Source organism: Formica exsecta, unplaced genomic scaffold, assembly GCF_003651465.1.
Source record: "Formica exsecta isolate Colony F162 unplaced genomic scaffold, ASM365146v1 scaffold116, whole genome shotgun sequence".
Lineage (NCBI taxonomy): Eukaryota > Metazoa > Arthropoda > Insecta > Hymenoptera > Formicidae > Formica > Formica exsecta.
In genome coordinates this window covers 1,528,149-1,545,581 of record NW_021848499.1, presented here as the reverse complement: position 1 = coordinate 1,545,581, position 17,433 = coordinate 1,528,149, and the positions used below count along the sequence as shown (strand labels likewise).

General features: G+C 39.1%; 2 protein-coding genes across 2 annotated transcripts in view; both read left to right on the top strand.

The window, feature by feature from the left end:
• The window catches only part of LOC115239216 (ankyrin-2-like), a 45,101-nt gene that overhangs the window by 26,205 nt on the left and 1,463 nt on the right, over nucleotides 1-17,433 (top strand). Inside the window, exons 22-26 of the mRNA XM_029813614.1 lie at nucleotides 2,195-2,384; nucleotides 2,468-2,606; nucleotides 4,157-4,436; nucleotides 5,161-5,310; nucleotides 9,276-17,208. Of these exons, the coding sequence (XP_029669474.1) occupies nucleotides 2,195-2,384; nucleotides 2,468-2,606; nucleotides 4,157-4,436; nucleotides 5,161-5,310; nucleotides 9,276-17,194 (8,678 nt within the window). The 3' untranslated portion in view covers nucleotides 17,195-17,208. The remainder of the gene's footprint in view (nucleotides 1-2,194; nucleotides 2,385-2,467; nucleotides 2,607-4,156; nucleotides 4,437-5,160; nucleotides 5,311-9,275; nucleotides 17,209-17,433) is intronic.
• Nucleotides 5,771-9,256, top strand: LOC115239506. The gene is made up of 2 exons (XM_029814063.1): nucleotides 5,771-5,944; nucleotides 6,257-9,256. Exon 2 carries the CDS (start codon nucleotides 6,334-6,336, stop codon nucleotides 7,240-7,242), a length of 909 nt encoding a protein of 302 aa, XP_029669923.1. The 5' UTR covers nucleotides 5,771-5,944; nucleotides 6,257-6,333; the 3' UTR covers nucleotides 7,243-9,256.

The window sequence follows — 17,433 nt, the reverse complement described above, 5'->3', positions numbered from 1 at the left end:
GTCAAAAGACGACATAATGACGTCTATTTTTGGTCTATAATGTCGGCGACTAATAATTGACGTTTAAAAGACCTCATTTCTTAGACTAGCCAAAGACGTAATTTTGAAAACGTCCTATGATCGCCCAAATAAAGTCCTTTTGTAACTAATATTGGGATTATAGTTCATTTGCTTACCGCTATACGGCGCGCTATTCACTATCTATACCCGTATTCAAATTCTTGTCATGAGCGTATATAAAGCCTGCAAAATGCGGCTAATAACATTGTAATTATTTTTATCAGTTCAATTTCTGATACGATTCCCGTACCAGGAAATTCAGATATTGAACTGATTTTTGGAAAATCGGACAGATAATATCCGATTTTAATTTATTCGGACAATTTCTATCCGAATAAGTAAAAATTGTTTGTTATTATCTGCTTAAAATATAAAACAGAAATTAACTTCCATATAAATAAAATCTTTAATTTTATAAATTAAATTATTTAAATTTACCTATAATATATATCACATTAATATGTGTTATATTATTACTGTAATTGGTCTTAGTTTTGCCGTCAAACAAACGTCAGAAAATGACGTCTCGTGGATGTGACATATCGACGAGACATTTTCGGGTCTCATGAGATCTAACTTAGGATGTCTAATTGGTCATCTTGTGACCAAAATTTACTGTCATTGTGACGTCAGTTTGCTACTTGGGTGGACTATTACATGACTGTAACAATCATATAACATTTTAGTAACATGTTATATTCATGTTATATAACTGCAATTTTGTATGAGTGGGAAATTACAACTAACGTGAATGTTACATGTAACAAATACGTTATATTACTTGTTACATTCCGTTTTATTATGGCAATGTTACAGTTATGTATCTGTGTTTGCTGGGTATAGAGTATAATATTTTACAAATTCTTCATATTTACATATTTATTACTGATAAATTTTAATTTTATTATTTATTATATAGGTTTATGTGTGTGTATGGACCAATTCGATTCTCATCAATAATTTCCTTCAAACAATCTATTTTCGCAATATTTGGAATTTGATAGAAGAAGAAGATGGAAAAATAATATTAGTGGAAAGATTTGCTATTGGATTATCATTGAAGCCATCATATAAATATCATAAATTCGAAGATGGAATGCGTGCTCTTCAACAAATATGCGATTCGATGGAAGCTTAGTGATATCTTTTAAATCAGTTTAATTATTAATAATAGTTTTTATTTTTTTCATTTTTGTTGCTTAGAAAAAATAATATAAAAGAGAAATAAAAATGTTCTAAGACTGATTATAGGGTATCCTGGAAAAGGTGGGCAATCTCTCGTAGGCATAGAATAGGTAAAAATAATTCCATAAGTTCTTATAAATTTTTTCTTACAATATATCTCTGTCAAAATATTGGTCTTTAAATCTAAGAGTAGAAAAACATTTTTTAAATAACTTTTATACTATTTGTAGATTTTGATAATTTGTAACAATTATTTTCATATTAAATAAAAGAGCCTTCAAAATAATGTGACAGATTTTTATCGCTCAATTAGAGACGAACTATCCTTAATTATTTTAACCTACAGCGTGTACAGACATTTCTCAAAAATTTCAAAATTTTATAAAAAATAAACCCTTTCACCGATACTCACCAAATTCAGTACCAACCATCCTTTAATAATACTCTATTCATGTAAAAAAATTTAATCCGATATCTCAAATTTTCTGAAAGTTACAGCGTGTACAGACATTTCTCAAAAAATTCAAAATTTTATAAAAGATAAACCCTTTCACCGATACTCACCAAATGCAGTAGCAATCATTCATACATACATACATACATACATACATACATACATACAGACATTTTTTAGGAATATGACTTTTCGACGTTTTGGAACATTCTAAACACATTGGCACAGAAAACTCGAAAAAAAATTTTGTCACGAAAACAAAGCGTCCTCTATGAGGAAGCAAAAAGATAGAATTTTTAGCTGTACCATTAAAACTTCATTGAAAAATTATTGCTATCAAATCAGCCATATGACTGATCATCGCGTTTTTTTATTTTTTTCGAAAGTTTTATTCAACAGAATCCAAGAATAAATTTTAAATTATATTTTAAGAGATGAAGTTATCTTTCCTATTTTTCTAATATTGCTATATTAATAAAAATTTGATAATTCTAGGTGGAACTAACGAGTCACAATGGGAAGACGTTACGGGTTCCACACCATTAACTTTTATGAACGATAGGGTGTCGTTTACCACTACCGTTTCTGCCAGGTTTTGGTTGATGGATTGCAGAAATATCGGCGCGGTGCCGAAAATGGCAACGGAATTATATATGGAATCCTTACACGTGCCGTATATAACGAAGTAAGCGACTTTTCGTAACATGAGTCGTAATAGCGATCATTTAATTTTCATAGTAAAGTAAAAAAAATGCTTTTTTTACGCAGTTTCATAATTTATTCGAAGAGGATGGACGTGTTGGAAGCCACATTGAGGATATTGTGCATGACGGACGGCAAGGAAGGTATGCACACTTTAGAAAGGCAAGAGGAATTCACAGAAATCGTTAAGAGTCGCGATGTTGAGGTATTTTTATAATATAACATAGCAATTGTCAAACTATTTCAATTACAAATATCTTTAAGCGACATTAATTTAATGTACAGAAAAATAATATATAATTTTTATCAGATTTAAGCTCGGAGGATAATTCATTTGCAGATGTTCATAGGAAAAAAAGTCTTATTTTGAACTCTAGAATATGCTCCTAAAGTTTAATGCATCATTTCAGATACATCTTGTATATATTAGATATACATATACAGGGTGTCCGACAAATAAGTGACCAACTAAAAGATAAGGATAAATTGGGTCAAACTGAGTCGAAAAATCCTGAACCATTTTTTCTTATATCGCTTAATAAAGGAGTTATTATTGAGTAAAGTCTGGCCAATCAGCGGCACTTTTAGCCGGGCGCACGTTGGTAAGCCATGCGCCTGGTAGTGTGTATAAGCGTTCCGCCGCTACGGCAGCGCACACTACCAGGCGTCAGAGAGAATCAAGGGAGAGTGAAGCGGATCTGTTCTCTATTCTGATTGGTTCCGCCATTTATAGGTTAAAACTCATATGTATACGAGGGCTGTATGATAAGTGCCCGTGTTAGGAAAGGAAACACATTTAAAAAAAAAAATTTTTTATCTATTTCTCAACAGAGTCTCTTTCAGCTCGATACACTTAGTCCAGCGATATTCCAACTTTTTTAAGCCATCCAAAAAATATGATTTGTCGAACTCAGCAAATCGGGCGCTCTTCATCAAGAATGGATGTTCGGCCACGCTTGAATTCATTGAACCAATATCTGATGGTAGTCATCGAAGGTGCATGGTCCTTATAAACGGCATGCAACTTCACTTTGATTTTCTCACACGTCTTCCCATCCAAAAAAAAAAAAATCGAATCACTGACCGATATTGCTCTTTTTCCATGGTTGCAAACAAACACAAACTTGCCCACTTTCAACAGCTATCAAAACAAAACTACTCGATAAATCTGTCTGAAATTTTGACAGACGTCGTTCGAAAGATGGCGTTAAACGATGGTATACAGATTTTGAGTCACAGGCGCTATGAGTCGTTAAACACGGGTACTTATCATACAGCCCTCGTATATATATCCACATACATATGTTGAAGTTGTGTGATGATATTGTGTGTGTGTGTGTCATAGATACCCCACACTTACCAAAATATTACCTGAAAATGGCGGACCTCCGCTATTTTCGGAGCATCCGCTTCACTCTCCCTTAATTCTCTCTGCCAGGCGTGCGGCTCACTAACGTGCGCCCGGCTAAAGGTCGGAGCTGATTGGCCAGACTTTTACTCAGTAATAACTCCTTTATTAAACGTTATAGAAAAAAATGATACAGGACTTTTCTTTTCAGTTTAACCCAATCTACTTCCACCTTTCGTTTGGTCACTTACTTATCGGACACCCTGTATAATATAATTATATTAAAATTTTTCCTTGTTTTTTAACAGTATTTTTTTTTCTTGTTACAAGATTACCGTTAAAGAATCACTAACTATAGTATGTCAATGCGTGTGAATTAATATCATTATTCTTGCAATATTTAATAGGCACTCGACGGAAAAGATCTTTATATCGAGTTTAGTGGAAATTTAGTGCCAGTAACAAAGTCCGGAGTGCAATTGAAATTCACATTCAAGGCTTTCCGACAGAATCGATTATCGTTCCATGTTAAAGTGAAGGATCCATTACTAGATCCGGTAGCGAGGATGTTATTTATGAGAGAGCCAAAAGTTGCTAAAGGAGAACCACCTCAGCAGCCTCTTTGTGTGTTAAATATTGTCCTTCCCGAAACTATTATTAAAGACGCGATGCAGAAGAAGTTAAAAGGTATGACCGTTGAATTCTCTATAATGCAAAAGAAAAATACGCGAAATCGCCTATTTTTCCCGCAAATATATGACAAAACAATTGCAAATAATAATACTAATTTTAATATAGCCATTTCAAAATTATTCATTTATTTCATTTTAAGATCAAATAATTTGTAACGACAATTAAGAGACTAATAAGACTCTCATATGAAATACAAAAGAGTAATTATTCTTGGTCCTATATTAAGTCTAAATAAATCTCAATTTGAGATTTAATTTTAATAAATCTCTCTTACCCTCTTGAAGAAGCGTAGAAAAATTCGTGCGCTGTGCACAATTAATTAGTGTTTCAGGGAAAAATTAATTTTTTTTCTGAAATTGACGCACTACTATCCTGTGTCATGGTTCTTATCAGCCTGCGAAATTTTAGAATTTGTAATAAATTAATAAATAACAAATTGTTGTTAATATATGACTACTTGAGTAAATATATTTTTAAAAATATCAGATATTTTAATATTATATTTTCCATTTGTTTTTTATAAAATATTTATTGATAGGAAAGTCAAGAATTTCTTTTTTTTATAATAAAATTAAGATTGAGATTTTTTTTTCTTCTCTCTCTTTCTCTCTCTCTCTCTTTATTTTTAATCGAAAATAAGTACAAGTACTTCTAGATGATTGGCGAAACTGGTGCATGTTTCACTGTTACTAATAATCTTTTTTTGTTATTGTTACAGGTTACGAAGATTCTAATATCATAAATCAAAAACTAGATTATTACAAATCAAAGTACAAAATGGAACAAATGGAAAAAACTGACAAGCCTAAAGAAACGTCGCCATCGGAAAAGAAATTCATAACTGATACGTTACAAAAGGAACAAACAGGTATGATATCAAAACCGTAGGAAATAGAAAAATAGGATTCTTTTCTCACAAAATACATATGCGAATATATCAATAAATAAATAATCTTTCCTATAAATAATCCGAGAAAATTGAGTTGTTCAATGTTGGAAATGTCCTGCAATGTCAAAATCAATTTTACTTATAACACTAAAAATGCAAGGTGCAAAAAGAGAACTTGCGTAATGAAGCATTAAATCTTGCCGAGGAATGTTTTGTTACGTCAAGATATTTTTATATCGTGTCCACCGAAAGGAATAAAGCGATATCTAAAGAAAGATCTGGCGACGTGAGTCGTTCGTGTGCAAGGAGGAGAGAAAAATGCTTTTTTTTACAAGGTCAAAGGAAAAGAAGATGATTGTCGAGTATCGTTTCGTCTCGAGACCTAAAAATGAAATAAAATTCGATTGTTATTCTATTTTCATTTAAGGGGAGAAAGATAATCGGCTTACGACTTAAGAGTTGGATGAGGCTTCTTTAACTTAATTAAACGTAACAGCATCATGCTCGAAACTACCGGTGGCGGACTTCTTTAGTTCAATTCGTGTTGACGAAGGGAATGGTGCAAATTTCATATCAGTCTTTCTTTCAAGCATTCACACGCAATTGTCAAAATGTGAGTCTTTTCAGTTTTGTTAATTATACGTTATGTTAATTATTTTATAATTATGTTAATTATTTTCTCAATTTTTCTCTTTATTTATCTCATTAAAATTGACGGAGAAACTGAGATAAATCTGCAATTTATAAAGTTTTAATATTTAATATATAAAGTTATATGTGTCTCTAAAATAGATCTTACAATTTACGAATCCTTTTTATTTTTGTCCTGAAAAATTTTCAGTTATATTTTTCTATTTGTCTTAAATAATTTATTTAAAACCTTATTTTGTGTTGATGTTAATTTCTCCTTTTTTACAATTTTCAGTTTCAGATATTTTTAAGTTCATTAGTAGTTTATGCTTACGGTCGACGCGTTAAAATCGTATAAGAAATCAAGCAGACATGGCGACGAAAATCGAAGAGCACGATCGCGCCACGACGAAGCAAGATAGTCAAGCGAACGAGAAGAATTGTTCCTCTGGGACGAAAATCAAACGTAAATCCAGATCCGCCAGAAGACGCCTGCACGCCATGATGAGCAATGCGTCGTTCCATTTCTCCGATACAGATTCCGAGGGCGAGCTGACACTGATCACTAACAAGGTGGGCAAGCTCAATCCCACGCAAACTTCGCAAATTGACAGTCAATGCTCTAGACCGTTAATCTCCGTCACCGGTGCGGAGGGCACCGAACCCTCCGAGACGAAGATCAAAGATAATCTCGATTACCTCATAGCGGACGGTGAGACCAGATCTCGATCGAGACGCGGTAGCTTCGCGGAGAATCTCACCGATGTCGATGAGATTTACAGCGATGAGAAGGAAACGGAAGCTGATGAGAAGACCATCAGAAGCAATCTGAACGTGATCGACAACGACTACCAAGGGGAGACAGATCTGGAGGACATGGAGGGCGACGAGGACATTGAACCGACCATCTACGTCGCGCTGAGATCGGACATCCTGAACGAGTTCGGCGGCGAGATGATCACGACCAAGGAGGGCGACGGACCGTTCTCTGTGGAAGTGCGAAATCGATTGTCGCGCGAACAGGTCTCCGTCGACAAGGGGGATGCTGAGGAAGTGCCGGATATGCCCAACACTGACAGCGAAGACATGGAAGCGTCCGAGGACGAAGCCAAGCTGGACGAGGCAGCCGCCTGCAGTCACATATACGACGATATGTATGAGGATATCTTGGCTGCGTCCCAAATTGTCATGACCAATAAAATGGAGAACACACTGCACGTACCGGATACGGTCGACGATGTTGTCAGTGATTGTCATACCGATGTGGAGGACGTCGATTAAACATAATTGTTGTTGAGAAGAAGAAACTCTTTCAAGGAGATTTGAAACAATTATATGAAGCATGTGAAATGATATAATTCTTGGAATCAAGGTCTCGAACAATTTCCACAGTCTCTCCGATTATACATAGCAAGAATTAACGTTCTATTAATAGAATATCGAGATATCATCGTTAGAAATGATTAATGGAATATTGTAAGGAGCTATCGTCCACAACTGTGATTGGATAAAGTCACTGAAAATATCTAATAGGATCTGATATGCTTACACAACTGTTGCAACGAGAGTTGCATAATAATATTTAAATGCTCTTTCTTTTCAATAGGAAGTCTTGAAGATAAACAGAATGTGTTGGAATCTTTTCTGTAAAATTTCTAGCATTCAAGCAGCTATCAAAACCTTCAGAAATATGATCAAGAAAGTGTTATGAGTTAAGCAACATGAAGTTTACAGATAAATTGTATTCGACATTATGACGCTTTTCACATAAAAAAAATCCGGCATATTGTTCTTAAATTAGTTCATTCCTAAATCAGCCTTATGTTAATATCTTTTTCTTATATTTCTTTACCCTTCTTTCGAAAATAATTCTAATTTTTTCGCAGCAAATGTTTTTTTCATGAAGAAATAAAGAAAAATTATTTAAAAACTAGAGTATGTAAAGAAAAGTAACAAACCTTTTTTATTATGTGTTAATAAATATACTATAAATTTTGGAATAAATATACTATATCGTGTAAAGTAATAGGAACGTTTTATTTTCTGAACAATTCCTATATTCGAATACCGTATGTAGTTCGTCGCCGATTTTTACGTTTTCCTTTTTGCACCGTGCCTATTAAATCTTTGATGGGGCGAATGTAATAATTCAAGCAAAATAAAAAAATGACAGAATTAATTCTTTTGAGAAACAATACCATTTGCGTCAAAAAGAAGTGTTCGTCGTTCAAAGAAGTCCGCTTATATAACAATTATAAATATATCGAAAAATTATTCGTCCATTTATGAAAAATCGGTAAACAATACCATGCACGTGGAAACGATTATCGACAAATTAATTCTTATGTTTTTGTCATGAAACCGATAATAACGCAATATATGTGTACTTGTTATACTTGCAGACCGAACTGCCGTCCTCAACATTATCATAGACAACCGTATGGGATATTAATGCAAAAGAGTATGTCTCCGCAGATTAGAGAAATTTTCCGATATAAACACACACATATATACATACATATAATTATAATTATATGATATAATATGTAAATATATACGTACATAGAGTTAAATAATGTTGATGTTTTCTTTTCTTGACAATAGCATTGTTTTCATTCTCCTTTTGTTTAAAATCAAGTCTTTGTACGTGCAAGGACAATATAGAAAAATTTATTTCGTGAATATTTGTAGATTATATATCTTTGGTTGAATACAGCTAAACAAATTTAAATTATATTTTGTATAATAAATTTCTAATAATCTTTACTCTTTCATACATATACCTGAGAAATATACAAGAAATATATGATAAAAATAATAGTCTCATTATCGCACGTGACACGCGCGGTAATATTACATCCAGTATTTGTTATAAGCTGTACTTTACAGTGAATTAAAACCGTTGGATATAAAACAGAAGAAATTTATTTTGCGACATTATACGCGAATCATTGTTATCATATTGTACTTGTCCCAATAAAAAAATTATAAATAACAAAAAATTACATCTATATCTGAAACGTCGGATTTCTTGAGATTTCTCTCAAGTTAATGAACTGATGCTGTTTTGCATTTTGCGGCTTTAATTATGGTTTAATACATCTTGTACCTGCGACGACTGCATAGAAAAAAAAAAGAAAATGAGGAAAATAAGAGAATAAAGGGTTTGCGATACGAAAGTTCTCGATCGCCAGATCTCGCTGAATATATAAAGGAACAATACTGTAAAGATAGAGACACAATGTATCCCAGCTATTATAACGACTTGTGCTTAATAAAAAGTATAATGTGAGCATAATTCTTGGTTGTTCTAGATGCCGCTACTATCCACGAATCCTTTGCACAAAAAGCGGCTTGTCCCCTAGAATCCGTAGATGCTAGTTATCCCAATAAAGTAGGCATCGGTCAATCGGAATCGGATCTATCGCCCGAACTCGAAAAGCAAACGTACTCGGAGAAGCGCAAATTCTGGGAGGATATCTCGAAAAAGCGTGAAAGTTATCAGCGTTCCGAATCTGAGGTCTCGAGGGCCTCCCAATTAACCATCAACGAGAGCGACAGCGAGTCGTGCCTGCCGAACATCGTGTCCGAGGAGGGCGACGGGACGACGGAGGGTATCTCGGACGTGATGAGATCGGAGACCATCGAGGATATCAACCTGCCAGACATCTCGGAGTGCTCGGTGGCGGAGAAGGCGCATTACTTCGAAGAGCAGATACAAAAGGAGATGAAGGAGGCGAAAAGCACGCCGAGGTTGCAGCAACAAGATTCTGTCAAATTCGAAAAGGACAAGATGCCCCTCTTCAAGGGCAAGTCAATCGACGATCAGAAGAATCGCGTAGAAAAGCATGATGTGATAAAAAAGGACATTGATATCGAGGAGAAGCACGTGGCGGAATCGAGGGAGATCGAGAAGATTTTGAAAATTGCTACGGAGGATACCAAGTGGATGAAAGAGACGTGGAAAGAGCCGAAAGATATCGATAAAAGGGAAAAGGATACAGATGAAGATAAAGGCGTACGTGAAGAAGTTCAGAAGATAGTAACTCAGCCAGTGATGGAAATTTGTAAAGAGTTACTGAATAAGGAAAGAGAGCTCGCTGAGGAAACGCAATCGTTGAAGTATGCGGAGGAAGTATTATTGCAAACCGATAAGCCGAAGGACGAAACAATAATACAAAGAGAATTAAGCGAAATTAAAGAAATAAAAAAACCAGAAGAAGTAATAGATGTTAAGACAATCTCGACAGACATGGAAACGAAAGAAGTAAAAATACATCCTGAAGAAATTGTAACAAAACACAAAATAAAAGAAGATACTCTGCAGCGAATTGAAAAAGAAATTGAAGAAGAAATTACAAAACCGATAAAGACGCTCCAGGAAGATATTCACATTTCGGATACAACGCCAGATATCTCAACATACACCGCGGGAATCACTGCGGTTACAGAAGAGATCAAAAAACCAGATGTATCCACGGATGTCATTCAAGAAATTGTAGAAGAGCCAAAACCGGAAACACCACTAAGCAAAGAGATCGTTAAGGAGAAGACGTCCGGAAGGCGAATAATAACAGAGGAAACAACAATCATCTATACAGTGCAAAAAGATGGAACTCTGGTACAGGAACAGGTCCTTAAATCAGTGCAAATTCAAGGCGGGAACGGCAAACAGGTTACACACATCCCGGAAGTTAGTATGGAAACAAAAATGTTTGAGAGTTTACCGGATACAGATGACATTGAAAAATTACGAACAGATAAGATCGAAGAAAAAGAAGATAAAACACTTGAAGAAAAATTATCGATCAAGGAAGAAGCATCTGAAGCATTGCAGAAAGTGGAAGAGATAATTGCTAAACAAGTGGCTGACATTAATCTTGAGAAAGAGATGAAACCTACCGTTGACATGGAGATTAAACAGATGAAAAAAGAGTCTCGCATTCCGATTTCTACATCAATGGCCGAGAAGGATAAGAGTCAGAAAGAAGCAAAAGGTAAAACGTCATCGGATAAACCCGAGGAAAGATCGGTAAAGAGTCCGATCGCGGAGGGGGAGAAAGACGTTTCACCGTCTAGCAAGAAAAAGGAGTTTGAGTCTCGCATACCTAAACGCATTGTAGAGGGAGCAACGATAAAGGAAAAGGACACGAAGAAGGATTTGCCGGGACAAAAGGATGGCGAGACTATCACAGTTACCGAGAAAAAATCTAGTGAGGAGGTCACTTCGCGGCATGAGGAATGCTCGACCACGAAGAGCAAGACACAAACGTTTTCCAAGACCTTCACTGATCCGCAGGATGCATCCAAGATGTTCGAGAATATAAGTGCCATGAAGAACAAGAATTTTGCTATGGTCACTTCGAAGATCGACACCAAGGCTACAAGTAAGGTGGAAAAGAAAGAGGTACTTTCGTCAGAGATCTTCAGCGGAGCGGATAAATTCATAACTCACGAGGAGAAGGAGAAAGTGGAAAAGAAAAAATCCTCGGAATCTAAGCTGACTAAGGAGTCACCGGCTGAAACGATAGAGGAGAAGAAAAGTAAGAGTGAGGAGGTGGACAAAATCGCTGTGCAGAAAATGTCGATGAACGTGACGGAAGGTAAGGAAGTGATAGATGCCAGCGCTTCTGAGTCCAGAGCGGAGAGTAAGAAAGAAGAATTGTTCAAACTGTTGGAGGACCAAGAGGGAATTGCGACGGAGAAATCTGGAACTAGTAGGATTAGAGAAAGCGACGTAGATGTGGCAATCAGAATTAAAAAAGACGATACAAAGGAAGTGGAGAATATTAAGGAGTCACCACAAGCTGCTAAAGACGAAAAAATAGGGAAAGTTGAAATGATTGCGCAAGGACAATCTTACAAAGAGAATTTGGAGAGTTTTAAAGTTGAGGAGTTTGTACCTAGCCAAAAATACAAGGCAAATTCGAATGAAAAAGCTGAAGAAGACAAACAACCTCAGAGTAAAAAAATTCCGGAATCTTTGGAAGAGAAAGAAAAATTGATTGCTAAGGAAATGGAAGCGCGGAATATAGCTGAGAATTTGATACAGTCAATTGAGAGCGAGATTGAAAGAAGATCATCGATATCGGGATTAAAGCCTCAAATGTTGAATAGAGAATATCTCGATCAATTGATTTCCGAGAGTACAGATGCTGATCACGAGAAACTGGCCAATGACTTGACAAAAAAATTTGAAAGTATAATAAAAAAGTCTTTGGACGAACAACTTCCAGAAAGCAAAGTGGATCATCCAATTACGGACGCAGCGCTGTCGAAAACATCCATACAAGAAGAAATATTCGAGAAAGGATCTACTAGAGACAGTATAAGTATTAGCGAGGATATAACAAAGGATGAAGAATCATCGCCGCATGATCGAGAAGAGAGCTTGCCGTCTTCGCAAGCTAAACTCCAAGATAGAGACATCACTATGAGTCCCAGCAGTATATCCGAGCAGATCGAACTCGAAGAGACTATCGACGTCGACACTGGAGAACTGGAGGACTTGTCTAAACCTACGTCTAGTCCGCAATCTGAAAAACTTCGTTCCGACAGATCAAGTGGTCATATCGAACCGCTTCAGAGAGACGTATATAGCGATACCACTCTCTCGAAAGATAAGATGGTGTCGGAAATCTCGGGCGCTAGGGTGTTAGAGATCCTGGAGCCGGGCGTTGACAGCCGTCAGGATTCGGTCGATATGCCATCTTTGGAGCTGGACGAGCACAAAGTGTCCGAACAGACTAGCAGGGATGTAGCATCTTTGCACGAGAGCGTGGCAGTGGATTCCTTGGAGAGAATCGCACGGGAGAGGGACGCGACTGTTAGTTCTAGCACAGTGTCCGAAGACGTCAATGTGGACTATCCTCCGATCCACGAGCATGTATCTTCCGCAACTATTTCGTCGAGAGAGTACGACGCAGGGGATAGACGAAGAGATAGTTTCGAAATTGAAAGCCCGCCGTTGGTTTCGCCAAGAACAAAGCTCGTGCACGATCTGGAAATCAAGCCAGTCAACTGGATGATCGGCGATGAAAAGATCGAGATATCGGAAACTTTGCAGCCTTCTCAGGTATTCAATCAGGAGTTGGAAGAATACGAGTCGTCTATACGATGTGCTCGCGCTTCCTCTCAGGACGAGTCCGTGGATTTAGAGCAAGAGTCCGTGACCAAATCTTTGGAGGATATCAGTGTGATCGAATCTGTTAAAGAATCCGTTACCAGTAGTGATGTTAATGTGACCATCACAACTACCACGACCAAGACCACAAAGTTTACCGTGATCCCAGTGACCGAGCCGGTGATTGAGTCGATAACCGATCCGGTGATCGAGTCGATGACCGAGCTGGACTTTGACAGCGAACTGATAGAAGATAAGTTAGATATCACTTGTCAAGAGTTGGTCGATACCCTGCAACGAGAATATGACGCTAAGACACCGACCGAGGAAGACGCAGTTGGTATACGTCAATCTATATCTCGCGAGAATTTTGACTTGGAAACGAGTATTACCGAAGCTGTCACGGAAGAGATACCTATGAAAGAAGAGGAAACAAAAGAATTAACTGAATATGTATCTGCTAAAATTGCGGAGATTAAACTTCAAGAGGCACATACAGAAGCTCATCAACAAGACATTTTTGCGGTACAAGTGGAAACTGCCGAGCTTAGTGACGCTGGTAAAGTGTCTACGATAAAGAAAGAAATAGATGATTCCGCTCGGCATATCGTAGCTGAAGAAGCACAGAAACAGCAGAACATTGAGTCTGCAGATAAAAAAGTAGAAGAATCGGAAGTTAAAGAAGAAATAAAAACAACTGTGGAAACTGAGAAAGATTCCAAAAAACAGGAACTATCAAAATGTGCGAGAGTTGACGACGTACTGAAAGAATGGACGGAAACTTATCTGACGAAGATCAAACCTCCTAGCGAGGAGTATAAACGACATATGGAAAAGACCACTGATAAACACGATAAACCCAGCAAATCGACGACGCTTCCCTCCGATACTTGTGCCTTGAAAATAAAGAAAGACGATCTACAGAATGTCGATCTAAGTGCGCGGTACGCAATAACGGTGCTGGATCAAGTAGTAAAGAAAGAGATCGCCGAGGTAAAGGAGTCCTTGGAAGCGGCTAGGCAGGATTTGATAGAGGAGCTGAGTGAAAACAGCCAGACTGTGATTCAGATCAAAGATTCGCCTTCAGAATTTCAGTTCAAACTCCAGCCGGAATCAATTCCGAATGATTTACCGTTTTTGTACAAACCACCGTCCATTGAACACGTTCCTGCGGAAGCTGAACCGGAAGCCGAGACTAAAACTACTACACAGAGCGAATTGTTAATCATAAAAACTCGAGAACTCGAGGAGGCAAAACAGGAAAAAACGAGAGACACTATAGATGACATATCCATCGTTCAAGCAGCCGCAATCGCCGAGGATAAATCAGCCACTGTGGTCAAAGCACCTGAAATTGATATCGAGAAGCACGAAGAAAAGGAGACCGTAATAACCGTTCAAGATGACCAACAGGAGGATGAAGAGGAAGGTCGTCCCAGCCCACTTCCTATTAGCAGATCATCGGACATTAGCTCGGACATCGATAACAGAGATGATAGCTATTCTTTGACGCCTCATCCGGTACCCAGAAGACGTCATAAACCGGCCAGAATATCAAAGAGAGTAAAAACTTCTGAGAGCGAAGCTGACATTGGTTCGAGTTCTGGCGAAAGCAGCAACTATCAATCCTGCGAGTACGAGAGTGGAAGTAGACCTAGTTCGTCCGACGTCGAGGCGATGCAATCCGCCGCGGGTGGCGTGCAATCCGGGACCGCTTCGGAGTACGAGACGGCGATGATGTCAATTGAGCACGAAAGCTCAAGGACGTTACCGACATCGCAAGAGTACCAGACCGCGGTGAGTTCAATGAGCTCCCGCGAATCTATGTTATATTTGAATTCCCTTAGCTCAGGTCATCTCGGTAGTATCGATAGCACCAGCGAGTTGTCAGAGACGCTGGTACCATCCGAGGAAGCAGACGACGACGGGGAAGAGATAGATGAGAACCTGGAGAGCGCACTAGATGCGGAGCAAGAACTGGTCGAGGCATCGGATTCTTCCGGTAGCGAAGAGATACCGATGGACGAAACTGTGGACAAGATCGACAGTCATATACCGTGTCGCATGAAGCGCTCATCCGAGATGATCTTCCAACAAATCATGGATGATAATGTCAGTTTGGAAGCGGAGTCTATGGACGAGGTATTGGAGGAGAATCAGGCTAAAGTCGCGGACTCGGCCACATCCACTTCTATGGAAGCGCCCGGTGCTCTTCAGTCGGTTGACATAATGACGTCACGAGTATCCGAAGATGGAATTCAAAGCGTGTGCACACAGGTAATCTCGACGAGAGTCACCAGGCCCAGTGATAGCGAAGAGCTCGAGGATTCGGAAGGTTTGGAAGAGGAGGAAGATTTGGAGGCGGAGAAAGACATAGAAATAACGGACATGGAAAATCTGAAACAGAGATTAGACTTGGAAGAAACTGCCGGGGACGAAAGTGTCGAACCGGCGATGCAGACAACATCCGTCCACTCGATGCTGCAACAGGCTAGCATGTCTCTCTCTTCGGCATCGGGAATGTCTTTCGACACAGTCATAGAGAAAGATAGATCCGAGCGTCACTCGCCAGACAGCGATTCGTTCGAGCTCGTAGATAAGCCCGACATTATCGACGATTTCGTGGTGATCGAAGAGGTAGGACGAGAGGCAGAAGAGTTCGACTCCGAGGGCAAGAGTATTCGTATTAGCTCGATACCTCAGACGTCCGGCAAACAATATGATCGTGATCTAGAAAATCTGATGACGGAAGACAAAGAGGAACAGGTATCGACGAGTCAGGCTTCCAAGAACAACGATCTCTTCGACTTCGACACCGAGGAGAGTCCACCCCAGGCGTCCAACGACGATCAATCCCAGTCCTACTCTGACGATGAGCAGTACGAGGGCAAAAAGTGGATAGAGATGCAGTTCCAGGCGGACGTGCGGGTCTACGACATCGAGTACGATCGCGGACCGCTCGAGGATATCAAGGAGGAGGAGGTCACGGATTTCGAAGCTGGCAGTAGCAGGATAGGCAGTTTAGGCAGCCACAAAGAGTCTATAGGCAGCGTGGGAAGTATGCGCGGCAGCTTCGGCAGCACACCGGATTACGACATCCTCGGGAAAAAGTACTTTAACAAATCCGTGGATCACGACACCGCGTCCTTGACCTCACTGCAGGAGTTCGAGCACTTGGAGAGTACCGTAGCGTCCGAGAACTCACGAAGACTTCAATGCGGCTCGCAGGATTCCGTCAACAATGGCAGTCTTCCGAGAAGATACATGACTGGTCGCTCGGGTCACGGCGACGATATCTCGTTATCCTCGTTAAAGGATTTCGAAGGCCTTGAAAAAGCCTGCCGGGAGGCTCATCTGATGGAACTGCGAGCCCGCGAGGAGGAGGAACTGCTAGAACACGAGAGTCCGGAGAACAAGTTTAAAATGGAGAATCTGCCGCGTTCGAGGACGGACACCAGCGCGACCGGTTCGTTCAATCCTAGCACTTCCGGATCGGACGATTATGAGAAGAGGATAAAGGAAATCGACGAGATAATACGAATCGCGCAGTCCAACGTGGAGAAGCTCGATCGGCAGGACGACACTACGGAGGACATCTCGCAGATCGAGATCACCGATGCCGAAAGAGTCATCGGGACCCAACCGGTTCCGGAAACACTTCCAGAGGAGATGGAAGAATCCGATGAGACACGAGCGATACAGAGGGAGAGCAATGTCATGGAGACCAGTACGGATTCTTTAGAACTGGAAGAAAACGCGGAAAAGAAATACCATCCGTTGTGTCGAAGCTCCGATTCCCTCGAGATGAAGACGACCTTGGACTTTCCGTCCCTGAGCTCGGACTCGTTGAACAACGTGAAAGATGCGAAGGAAACGCCGTCGGACGCTGCCGGACAATTTGCTGGCAGTGCGAGACGCATCTCCTCAGATTCTCTTGAAATGCCTTTGTTGGAGCAACAGGATGTTGGAGCGTCCGAGAGAAGCAGCGACAGCAACGGCCATCGCGTGGAGGAGGAAACGGTGGCCGACAGCTCTATCAGACAAGCACCTTCGGCGGAAACTGATGCGAGAAATGGCAAAACGAAAACGTTATCAAGTAGCGGTACATAGGATAATTCTCGTAGGTAAGATGAGAAATAATGATTTAATCTGATATTTTAGTGTCTAGTATAAAAATAAATGCCTAAATTATATTTTTTTCATTGAACTAATTTTAGTTTTTTCTTTACTTTAGTATAAAAAAGAATTATACTTGTTTATGTGCTTATTTACATAATATGGTCTCTCTCCCCTTCCTCACAATACTATTCCAAAGGTCTTTAAAAAAATTTATTACAAAGATTGATTAA

Excerpts from the sequence above, each read along its gene's own strand:
- LOC115239506 (XM_029814063.1), top strand. The coding sequence starts at position 6,334 with ATGGCGACGAAAATCGAAGAGCACGATCGCGCCACGACGAAGCAAGAT.